General features: G+C 35.9%; 1 protein-coding gene across 1 annotated transcript; it reads left to right on the forward strand.

Moving 5' to 3' along the window:
• Nucleotides 1–1,250: 1,250 nt before the first annotated feature.
• Nucleotides 1,251–5,286, forward strand: LOC141638873 (uncharacterized). The gene is made up of 8 exons (XM_074448060.1): nucleotides 1,251–1,811; nucleotides 1,860–2,130; nucleotides 2,219–3,039; nucleotides 3,132–3,597; nucleotides 3,721–3,789; nucleotides 4,202–4,329; nucleotides 4,564–4,750; nucleotides 4,952–5,286. Exons 1-8 carry the CDS (start codon nucleotides 1,251–1,253, stop codon nucleotides 5,284–5,286), a joined length of 2,838 nt encoding a protein of 945 aa, XP_074304161.1.
• Nucleotides 5,287–13,162: the final 7,876 nt, after the last annotated feature.

The raw sequence follows: 13,162 nt of genomic DNA on the forward strand, positions 1-13,162 counted from the left end.
GACAAAACCGATCCGACTCGCCCGATATAGGACCCGTCTATTAATCGATAATATTATTAATCACGGTACATGAAATCGACCCACTCCGACCCAACATAACCTGATACGTAATCTTATCCGATAATCGGCATAATCCGAACCCAGCAATACCCAAGCCGATTAAAACTTGATAAGAAAATATCTGACCCGAACTTGATACGTAATCTTATCTGATAACCGGCATAATCCGAACCCGACAGCATCCAAGCCGATTAAAACCCGACAAGAAAAATATCCGACCCGAATGAGTATCAAATAACCGACAATTACCTAAATATCATATATAACACATATTACTCGAACACTATAACACTACAACTGACTAAACGCGACCCGATAAAAAGTCGGATAACTGGTATATACGCGAATGTAAACGTTTGTTTCGTGTTATAGAATAGTAGTGTGGACAAAAGTCCGAATATTCATTGTTTAGTACTTCTCAAGTTTTGTTTGAACCATTTGAGCTATATATAAATCTGAGTGATCTTTTACAAAAATTATATAAAGTGATCTTTAACAATTTAGTTAGTTACAAATAATGCAAACTTTTTTCCTAGTTGATCACTATTCATTTTTATCCACTATTTAAATTTCTTTTAAAACAAGTTTGATATACAAGCAGATAAGCCAACAAAAGAGAACTTACGACTCAAAAAGTATGCATGGATTAAGCTCATGGAGCCAACCAATACCAATATACAAGTATAAATAGTTAAAAGTTGGTCGGTAATAGACTTGATAAATAAAATGCACCGGTCATGATTCAAAAGTTATAAACCAGAAATTTTTAATTTTGTTAGCAATGACTTTTAGAGAGAGAAAGCTCTGAGGTTTTCCCTAAATTTAGCAATGGCTCGATCTAGGAAGGCTTCGTCCCCACTAAATAATACTAATAAACATAAAAAAATAATAGTTCATCTGGTAATAAATCACAACAAACTAGTATTACGCCAAATAATAGAGAAATCAGAGAGATTATTTTGAATGTACAAGAGTGTGAGAGTTCAAAGGCAGCGGAATTACGCACGTATGATCTTAGTAAGGAACTTAATGCCATTTTGGAAGATAAATCAACTGGTGATGAGGTTTGGCAAGAGGTTCATCAAAAATCTCGATCGAAGTCTCCGATTGCGACGTCAGGTACTTTGCCTACTCTTAAAATTGATGTTGATGATGTGAAAGGTGAGGTTTATTTCTGGGTTTCATCTGTGATGTGTTATGTTTTGGGTGCAAATCCTCCTAGTCATGTTATTGGGGGTTTTGTCCGTCGGTTCTGGAGGAATTTATCGATTGATAAAGTGGTTTTTAAACCTAATGGTATCTGTCTTGTTCGGTTCAAGAAGATGGAGGATAAGGAGGTAGTCCTGTCTGGTGATCCTTGTTTCTTTGATAATAAGCCCTTTATTGTCAAGTCGTGGAGTATCAATGAACCTGTGGTTAGGGATAAGGTAGATGTTGTTCCTATTTGGGTTAGGTTTTATAATCTAGATCTGAAGTTATGGGGTGCTGCCTTAACAAAAATTGCAGGTTTAGTTGGTAAACCGATTTGTCCTGATACTACTACAAATGATAGGGAGTTCCTAGGGTTTGCTAGATTCATGGGGGAGGTTCAGATGGGCCATCAGCTACCTGATTTTGTTGAATTCTTTGATGAGAATAGAGTTCTGGTTAAACAACCTGTCCATTATGAATGGAAACCAACTGTCTGTACTAGTTGTCATGGGATGGGTCATGAGTCTGGATTATGTAAGAAGATAGTCCCTAAAAAGAAGGTGGAGCCAGTTAAGAAAGTCTGGAAACCCAAATCAGTGGTGTAGTAGGCACAGGTTCAGCAGACAGTGCAGATTGCACAGGTGGAACAGGTGCAGTTACCTCAGATTGATCCTAATGTTGTGGTAACTCCCATGCCAGTGCGGGGTAATCAGGTTCTGAACTCTATGTCATCTGCTAGAATTTTTAATAGACTATCCAAGAGGAAAGAGGGATTCTCTCAAGGAGGGCCATCTTTTGTTGAGGTGTTGAGTTTGTCCTTGAGGAGGAATCTGCTAAATAGTCTTGGGAAAGGGAGAATAGCTCAATCAAGTGAACATGGTTAGTTTTGGTTTCTGGAATGTTCGAGGTATTAATAAAGTGAATAAACAAAAAGATGTTAGAAGGTTTTTGCATATGAATAATGTAGGTTTTTTTGGGTTGTTAGAGACTAGAGTTAAGACTAGATCAATTAATAAAGTTCAATCTGGTATGGGTAATACCTGGCAGTTTATTTATAATAATGATGTGAGAGAGGGTGGTAGAATCTGGATTGTTTGGGATACTAATCTGTTTGATGTTGTAGTCCTGGACAAATCTGCTCAGGTTGTACACCTTTCTTTGACCTGCATTCAGAATGCTATTCAATGGCACTGTTCTGTTGTCTATGGTTTCAATAAAAATGCTGATAGAAGGGCTCCTTGGCAGTCTCTTTTGGACATTCACTCTACAATTCATGGTCCTTGGATGATCATGGGGGACTTTAATAATGTCTTAAGCTTCGATGAAAGGATAGGGGCTGCTGTTACTATGGCTGAGGTTAAAGATTTACAGGATTGTGTGGACTCTTGTGGGCTGTATGATCTAAGCTCCACTGGAGCCTACTTTACTTGGAACAACAAACAAGAAGGTGATGAGAGAGTGTTTAGCAGAATTGACAGAGTGATGGCTAATGATGAGTGGATTCTTAATGGTCCTGATGGTGGCATCACTTTCTTGCCTGAAGGACTATATGATCATAGTCCCTGTCTAATTGAGTTTTGGACTGATCATACTAGACAGAAACCTAGCTTTAAATATTTCAACATGTGGGGGAAACATGAGCAGTTTAAGGATATTGTGCAGAAGGCTTGGCAGCAAGATATTCATGGTTGTAGGATGTTTCAAGTTGTTAAAAAGTTGAAATGGTTGAAGCAACCTTTGAAAAAGCTTAACAAAGAGGGTTATGGAGATATTAAAAATGCTGCTAAGGTTGGTAAATTATTCTGGAGGAAATTAAAAAGAAATTATATGCTGATCCTACCAATTCCCTCATTTAGATGGAAGAAAGAATTGCCTCTTAGACTTTTAAGGAACTGGATGAAGCCAGATTAGAGTTTTTAGCTAAAAAAGCTAAAACTCAATGGTTCCACAGTAGTGGTGATAATACCAATTATTTTCACAGTACGTTAAAAACAAGGAGAGCTCAGAATAAGGTGTTGAAAATACTTGATATGAATGGTCATATGTGTATTGATAATGCTACAATTGAACATGCCTTTTTGGATTACTATAAGATGCTTCTTGGTAGTTCTGCTTCTGTCACAGAGGTGTGCCCTGGGGTTGTCAAGAGGGGAGCTCTACTGACTGATGTGCAGGCTAGGGATTTGCTTTTGGAGGTGACTGATGAGGAAATTAAAAAAGCTCTTTTTTCTATCCCTAAGGAGAAGGCTCCAGGCTCTGATGGCTACTCTTCTCAGTTTTTCAAAGATGCTTTTGAGGTAGTAGGGTGTGATGTGGTGGCAGTTGTTAAAGAATTCTTTCAATCTGGCAAAATCCTACAGCAAATAAATGCACTGTCCTTACCTTAGTCCCTAAAAGACTAATCCTGATTCTGTCCTTGACTTTAGACCCATTGCTTGCTGCAATGTGGTCTATAAATGTATCTTTAAGGTGATTTGCTCTCGACTGCTACTGTTCTTCCAAGCATAGTCAGTATGAACCAGGGTGCCTTCATACAAGGTAGGGAAATTGTTGATAACACCTTCATTTGCCAAGACTTGGTTAGGCTATATAATAGAAAGAGTTGCTCCCCACGAGTTATGATGAAAAAGTGATTTGAAGAAAGCCTACGACTCAATTGAATTGAGCTTTATTAAAGGTATGCTGAGTGCTCTTAATTTTCCCAAGTAGATGATACAGTGGATAATGCAGCGTGTCACTTCCACTTCATACTCTTTATCATTAAATGGCAATTAGTTTGGGTATTTTAGAGGGCTTAGGCGGATTAGGTAAGGGGATCCTATGTGTACCCTGTTGTTTACGTTATGCATGGAGTACCTTACTAGGATTCTGGACCTGGTCACAATCTCAAATGATTTTCACTGTCACCCTCTTTGTAAGAGCTTAAAGCTATGTCATCTGTGCTTTGCAGATGACTTGCTTCTCTTCTGCAAAGGGGATTATAATTCTGTTAAGGTTGTGATGCGAGGGTTTATTACTTTCTCAGAAGCTTCTGGTCTTTGTATGAATCAAAGTAAGTCTGATCTTTATATGAATGGGGTTAGTCAGTTGATGAGTGCTCAGATTCTGCAGTTATCTGGGTTTCATTAAGGTACTTTCGCGTTCAGATATTTGGGCATCCCCATATCCTACAAAAGACTGTCAAGTTTTGATAGTAATGTGTTGGTGGATAAAATTGTTCAAAAAATTCGAGGGTGGGGCACTAAGAAGCTTAGTTATGCAGGGAGATTGGTGCTTGTTAAGCATGTTCTTACCCAAATGCACTCCTACTAGGCTAGGGTGATCCTTCTGCCTAAAGGAGTAATTGGTCGGGTGGAGGCTATTTGTAGGAACTATTTATGGTCCCATGCTGAAAATTATTCTAAAGTTCCTCTTATTTCCTGGGAGAAATGTTGCCTTCCTCAAAATAATGGTGGTTTGGGCATCCTTAATGCTGCCCCCTGGAACACTGCCATGCTTGGTAAGTATGTTTGGTGGGTTGCTTGGAAAAAAGACTCTTTGTGGGTCAAATGGGTGAATCACATCTATATAAAACAGCAAGACTGGTGGGAGTATCAAGCCCCTAGTTATTCTAGCTAGTCTTGGCGACAGCTATGTAAAGTGAAGAACAAATTATTGACTGGTTTCACTTCTGGTAATTGGATTACTTATTCTGCAAAAGATGGGTATAGCTGGTTGTTGGGACATCATCTGAAAGTTCCGTGGTCTTCTTTTGTGTGGAATAGGGTGGCTATCCCTAAGGTTACCTTTATCAATTGGCTTTACATTAATCATAGACTGCTTACAAAGGACAGAATGGGTAGATTTGGTATAGTGTCTGATGGACTATGCTTTCTGTGTGGTAGTGCTGATGAGACTATGGATCATCTGTTTTTTTATTGCTGGTTTAGCAGGTGTTGCCTCAGACTGGTGCAACTTTGGCTCCCTGCTCCTTGGCAACCTAATGTGGTGGAATGGATAATTAAGTGGAGGTGTAGATCATTACTGAAGAACTAGCTAGTGATGGCTACAATTGCAGGTCTGATTTATCTGATTTGGGAGAGTAGGAATCACTGTCGGGTGGAGAGTAGAGTTAGCAGACCTGAATGCGTGGTTAAGAGATTACAAGGGCTTATTGCTATTAGGGTGAGGGGTCTGTTGCAGTATATGGGTAGGCATAGAGATCATGAGTGGATTAAGGACCATATTTTAACTCATTGATGTGCTAGGCTGAGTGTTCGTATGATTGTACTATTGTATGGTGATCAAATGATGTACTTTGCTTAATTATTAATACAATTTTTCACATTTCACCAAAAACAAAATAGAATACAAATTCCACAAAAAAAAAAAAAAATCCTTCTGTATATGTTAGCCTAAGATTAACCAAATAAAGTTAAGGAAAAATAATAACTAAAAAGAGCTAAAATTGAAAACAAAATAAATAAATAAATAAACTTCAAAAATCTTCTGGAGATCCTTAAAAACGTCTTCATGTATAAGTTGACAAGTTCAACAAATTTGAATTATGAAACATTAAACTTCGTATCGAAACTACAAATGCGAAATGTAAAAAGTTTGGCATGATTAACTATAAACCCTCCGACAGTATGGAAAAGCCTAAGAATTAATAACTTACTCATATTAATATGACTCCTCATCGGAATCAACCGAAACAGTGTTGCCGCCAACATTAAAATCTAGCAATAAAAGTTAAACGTGTGAAATATAAAGTGAATATTAAACAAATATGATTTTTTTGATCTAGCAAGTTCGAAATTTACCATCATAACCTGTTAACCAATGTTTACAAGTCACTATTGCTTCCACACTTTTTGATGAAAGAGAGCTTCTCCATTTGCTTATGATTCTCCCACCCATGCTAAAAGTGGATTCAGAAGCAACCGTTGTAATGGGGATATCAAGTATATCCCAGCCATATAAGAAAGAATTGGAAAACGATCAGAGTTCTCTTTCCAATACACAAGACACATCAGTTTCCGTTGTCGCTGCATTAAGTTGATCATATGCTGCAAACTCCTACATAAAAACAACCAGAATATCAGATAACAATATGACGTATAAATGTAAAAGAAATAAAAGACAAGAATAAAGTGTTTCATACCCCAAAATCATCAGCAAGGTTTATACTTCTAGCCATATCGCGAGAATCAGAAGGTCTAAAAACACCAGCTTGTGTTTCATAAGCTTCATACAATCTCTCAAAGTCTGTTTTCAATTCTTCTACCTTCCTTAAACTTTCGAACTCGCCATGTAGCTTTTTTAAAGCATACTTAACAAACTCTGACTTATATAGTGGATAAAAAATAACCCCAAATGCAAGCACCTTAACATAGTCATGCCAATACTTCTCAAACTTTACTAGCATTTCCTTTGACGCATCACTAATATCAATGTCATCGCAACAAGCTGCCTTCTTCAGACGAGTTTGGATTTGCCATACAAATGGAAAGTACAAACTCGCGGTAGGGTAATAACTTCCAGAGAATAAATTTGTTACTTGATAAAAAGGCTCTAGGAGATGATACACTTTCTTAACCTTTTCCCACTCATTAATATCAAGCATATACATACTTGTACCATCATTAGAACCAAAATAATTGTTAAGTACATCCTTTTATTTAAGTGCTCTATCAAGCATAATATAGGTCGAGTTCCACCGAGTAGGCACATCCATCCATAGTTTAAAAGAAACAAGCATATTAAGCTTCTTTTCACAATCATAAAACTTTTCTATTCTTCCATCAGATCTATCAATATACCTAACAGCTTCTCTAACCTTATGTATAGAGTCTTTGATGAGCTCCAAACCCTTTTTCACTATCAAATTTAATATATGAGCAGAACAACGAATATGAAAGTGCTGACCCAAACAAATCATGTCTTTGAATGTGTCTTGTTTCAAGTAATCAACCATTTTATCCAAATTACTTGCATTGTCAACTGTTAGTGAAAATACCTTGTCTTTAATTTCCCAATCCAAAAACGCATCAGTAACCTGTTGAGATAATTCAAATCCACCATGTGGGGGAGGAGAACGTCGAAAACACAACAACTTACTTTGTAAAATCCAATCTTTATCAATGTAATGAGCAGTTATGCACAAAAACCTCGCTTATTGGGAGCTGACCATAAATCTGATGTCAAGCATATTCTACCAGGCAACTCCCTGAAAACTTCTTTTATCTTATGTTTGAATCTATCGTACATATTCAAACACACTTGTTTAGATGTATTTCTCGATGTATGTTGAACATTGTCGTTAAGATATTTGTGAATTTTCCGATTTCTGTCATGTTCAACCCAAGAAAAACTATACCCGTGTTCCATGATTGCCTCAGCTAACAATTCCCTATATAATTTTTGGTCACAATTCCCTATATAATTTTTGGTTAATTTCTTTCCCTGAGACGGACTCATTTGAGTTGATTTTCTTATACTCACTACAAGAGTCCAACAAGTGTTGCTTAAAGTTGGAAGTTCCAAAACAATAATCAGCATTATAAGTAACATCTTTACAATACTTACAGGTACCAGCAGTAGTCTTGACCCCATTTGATGCCTTCTTCTCCGTAATTGTGAAATGGTTCCTTACCTAAGATTTTCTTTTTCTTCGCTTCCCCAATTGTTTCTCCAAAGGATCCTCCTCCTCGTCATTTCTGTTGGGGTTCTCATTAACTTCAATTTCTTCCTCAAACTCTATATGCACAAACAATGTAATAACTAGAATTAACTAAGAATTAATAAACTTTCAATAAAAAGTGCAATTACAAACTTGTCGTATTTAAGTTACTTACCAGTAACAACTGTATTACTCCCTTCCACAGACATAATCTCACTGTTCATACAACAAAAGGCTATAATCAATCAGATAGGAAATTGTAAAAATATTCAAAAGGAAGAAGTAGATAATTTCTAACTTACAATTAGTATTCTTATGAATCAAACGATGAAGATAAAAATTAAGTTAGCAATAAAGTGAAATTGATGGAGAAGTTTAATGGGTGATCAAGGAGTTGCTTATGAGCTTTTTCGATGGGAAACACGAGAGCAGTTAAGTACTTCATTGATCAAGTGAGTAGTGACTTTAGTCGCCCCACTATTTCCTATTGGGTCGTTCTTTTTCACATACGGATTTTATTCTTTCACATACGACTTTTACAATATTACCCTTGTCATTTTCTCATTTTCTCATTCACTCATCCAATTATTTTTTTTCTCCCTTTTTTCATCTCCCTTCACCACCAAGACGAACCAAGTCACTGACAAAAACAACGTCCCAACCCCCGCACCACCACCGTTGCTGGCCACCACGCTCAGAGAAACACACGACCAACAACAGTTGTCCCTCCGACGAACCTAAGGTTGACTGTACCTGTTCCTCTTCGTGCGTCAATACTTGTGTTATTTTTCTTTGGAGATCTACGTCTGTATCATGTAATAAGGAAGCAATTGATTTTTTTTATTATTGAGAATCGTTTTATTGTTGATTAGCCGCTGTTAATATGCATGAATTTGTTTGTTTTTTCTTGTAATTGATTGCTTTGTTCATCATCGTCTTGAGAAGAATCTTTTCTTCCTAATTATACATTGTGATTCCAACCATTAATCAACCAATTATCAATTAAAAGCCCAAGTTAAAAAATTTAATTAATCAAAGAACATACACATACAGTATAACAATCAATTAACTTAAATTAGCCAAAATTAGTGTAATATATTGATAAAAACAAGTAATTAGTTGTTCGACATGAGAAATTAAGATTCATTATTGAAGAATTTGGAAGGGTTTGTTTAGATTGTAGGAGAAAGAAAAAAGAGGAAAAGGTTGATGGGAAGGGCAATGTTAGGGAAATCTTATGAAAAAGTGTATGTGAAAGAGTAAAATTCGTATGTGAAAGAGTAATTCAGTTTCCTATTTTTGTTCCACTATATTAGGCGTGTCATATGTGGGGAAGAGTACTAGGCGTGTCATATGTGGGGAAGAGTACTAGTCCACTAAGCATAATTTATGATATAGTAGGTGTGTAACACAATTTTATTCTGTGAGACGGTATCGGGTCAGTCAGGTCGGGTTAATGTGGGTCGGCTCATATCGGGTTCGGGTTATTGCGCTCATATCAGGTTCGGGTTATTGCCGGCCGGGTCGGGTCGATTCGGGTTGGTCTAATTATTTTATCGCATTTTTAATTATTTCAAGTTTTCAACTATTAACTATCTAAATTAGTCTTACGACCATTATTTAATTTAGTTATTTCATTATTAAGTCAAACGTATCATATTAAACACTTTGGACTGAAACTGTCTAGACTAAGCTTAACTTAATGGAGCTAAACTGAACTGAACCGAACTTAATGGAGCTGAACTGAACTGAAGTAAGAGTTAATTTATGAAGAGAAGAGCCAAACTGAACTGAACTGAATGAAACTGACTGAGCAGATTAGAGCTGAACTGAACTGAAATAAGCTGAAATTAAGTACAAAAAAAACAGGGCCTAAATCGCTTTCATGTGAATATCTACAATTAAGCTTAACAATTTTTTTTCCACGACCTATATTTAAAGACTTTCACACTTTAGTGTTAAATATTGTGTCGATTTTGTCAAGCTCAGTAGAAAACCGATCAAATACAAGTTTCTTAGTTTTTGTTAGAGGTAATAATGAGTCGAGACAACTTATAATTAGTTTGAGATTCGGCCAAACTCAGAGTTTTGCTCCATAAGCACTTGTTTGGCAAAGTTAAGATAGTGTGTGACTTAGTCATTATCACTCCATATACTTCGCCTTATTCTTTTTCACTGAATTAAGCTCAACCCTGAATGCTGCTTAATTGAATAAACTAAATTAAACTAAAACCAAACTTAATTAAAGTGAATTGAACTAAATGAAACTGAACTGTTGAATAAAGTTTAGATGATTTGAGTTAAGCTGAGCTGAATAGAACTAAATTGAGCTGCATTACACTTAACTGTAGTAAACAGAGCCAAGTTAAACTGAATCAAAATAATAATTATATTATTATTCCAGATTAATTATTGCATAAAAGTTATATAAATCATGTATTATGACGTACTAATTACATAGTTACATGTGATATTTTAGGGCTTTGGAGTTTAAAGGGTTATCATGCTAATGCAACTCTATTCCAACTCACTTAAATAAATGAGTTATACACTCCTTGTTGTATACTTATATAGTTATATTTTTGTTGACTGTTGAGTGATAAAAAACCTTAAATCCAAGTAAATTTCTCATGTACTTATGTAATCTCGTAAAAGTATCGTAGATATTATCCTAAGTCCCTAACATATATTGAGTTTTTGTCCATGTCGAAGTTTTGGATCTTACCAATTTTTATCGCTTACACTATAATTTAAGTCTAACTTCGTGTTAGTTAAATTAATTTGTTATAACGGTAATGATTTTAAAAGAAGAATAAATTGTAAGATGTAACCCGATATTAACCAGGCAAGAATATTATTGACCCGATATAAACTGGTTGAGAATATTGTTGACCCGATATGAACTATTACACGACATGTTAGTTGAGTAACCTGACCGAAAACAATCCAACTTGAACTCGACTCGACCCACCTGATTACCAGGTGGACTCATTCTAACCCGATACCCGGACTATGTTGATACCCGTCGTAAGGTGTCAAAAATAAATTTATAGTTCCAACTACAACTATAGCTAGCGGCAGTCGGGTCGAACCACAGAGAGGCAGATGCAATTATTAGTTGTCTAATTTTAAGTCCTAAGGTAACAAATGTGGGGGTTGAGTTGATTTGGTCTACAGCTAAAGGCATTAAAAGACAATAAACTAAATAAACGGATGAAAACAGATATTAAAAGGGTGCAAGGATGGTCGGTTCACTATAGTTTCGGCGGCAGCAAACTAGGTAGGTCTAAAACAATCACGTGAGACGGGAAAATAAGAGGTCCTCTCGGTCCACTCTCATTAGTAGCATCTTTCGATCTCGCTACAGGTCCCTAATATCACTAGTACTGACTCTCGTCCTGAAAAGTGACTAAAAACCTAAACTTTACCTATTTTTCGATCTTAGCATAGTTTAGTCATTTTAATTGGTAGTCTAACAACTTTCCCTATCTTTCGATCTAATGGGTCGGTCATTTCTTGAGCATTCAACTAGTCGCGTGCACTCGATTCGTCAAATATAGAATTTAAATCAATTAAAACGAAGCAAAACCTCACGTGGCCAGTTGATCGACCAGGGTGTGCGGTCGATCGACCGTGGCGCGATTCAGGTCATATCATTCTACTGCCGCCTAATTCTACAGATTCCCTACATCCTAGCACGAGGTATTTAGCTACTCATGATACTGGTAAAAACAACAACAAGATTAACGAAATAGACTACCGAATTCATGCTTAAATTAACGGAACAAAAGATTAGCATAAAACGATAATTATGGCTTCGGGAAACTAATCTATCAATTCTAGCTACGAACGAAATAAAGCAATAAAACTGAAATAATGAACAAAGGAATACCAGTAGAAGAATTACCGGAAGAAAAGCACGAACGAAAGGAATTGTATTGAATGATTCAACTCGAAAACCAAACCCTAATTAATGATAAATTAATACTAGATGAAAATTTGAATGGCTGAATACCTAAAGCTTAATGTTAGGTTACGTTATATAGGAATCTAACGTAACAACTTATTCCTAAACCTAAAATACATTGGGCTTTCTTATTCTCGATCTTTTAATTCACGTCTGAAATAGCGGCTTGGTCGATCGACCACACAATGCAGTCGATCGACTGAGGTATGCTGAACATGAGTTCTTGTAAGTCGGGCTCTGGTCGATCGACCATAGGGTCCAGTCGATCGACTAGAGTAGCTGATAATCCGCTTTTAATTCTTCATAAAGTTGTCTTTCAGGCCTCGAAACGCGCACCTAGCTCGTTCCTCGAGTAAACACTTCACGTCAATGCAATGCAAGGTACTCGGGGACGGATTTAGCTTGTTTTCCACTCATTTCCGCATAAATCTGCAATATCACATAAAAATACGAAAGTAGACGAAATGGGGCAAATAGTAGCATAAAACTACACAATTGAGCTCTGAAATGCGTTTAAAATAGGGTGTAAAACATCATATAAATGACACGCATCATATGTCATGACCCGAAATGATCCAACCGAACCCGGTTCAACCCACCAATGCACACGAGCCGAAAAAAATCCTAAACTACGATGACCCGAACCCGAAACAACGTGACTCAAAACCGAATCGACCCACCCGATTGCGCATGTTGTACTTGAAAATCAAATCTCAAGGATATTTTGTGCATAAACTTAAAAAGTCGGATTCCACATACAAAATGACAAAGTTCGAGGGTACCACGTGAATTTTTCATTATTATTTTTATATAAAGTACATATTTTTCAATTTTTTAAAAAAAAATTTCAATTGCAAAATATTTTTGTAGGTAGTTGTGTTAAAATCAGAAGTCGGGATAAAAGATTTTCATGACAAAAAATATAAAACATATAATAAAAAGGTAAAAAAAAAATTCAATTTTTTCTATTTTTCAACAATTAAAAAAAGTTTGCACATAAAATGTTTAATTGTTTTTTTTTCTAAAAAATCATCCCGAATTACATACGTATGTAAAAAAATGGTTTTAGTATGTAATACGTTTGATTTTAGTATGTTATATGTACACGTGTTGGTATCGTTTTTTGTATATAATGATATTTTGGTGAGACTTTTGATTAATTTTATTAAACTTTTATTTTGTATTTTTCATAAGAACATAACCAATTTTACTTTTGTGATAGATAAATTGAATTTCTCGTGAGATTTTGATAAAGGAGTTTAATTTCACTTATTATGTAAGTT

This window comes from Silene latifolia, unplaced genomic scaffold (assembly GCF_048544455.1).
Source record: "Silene latifolia isolate original U9 population unplaced genomic scaffold, ASM4854445v1 scaffold_221, whole genome shotgun sequence".
Lineage (NCBI taxonomy): Eukaryota > Viridiplantae > Streptophyta > Magnoliopsida > Caryophyllales > Caryophyllaceae > Silene > Silene latifolia.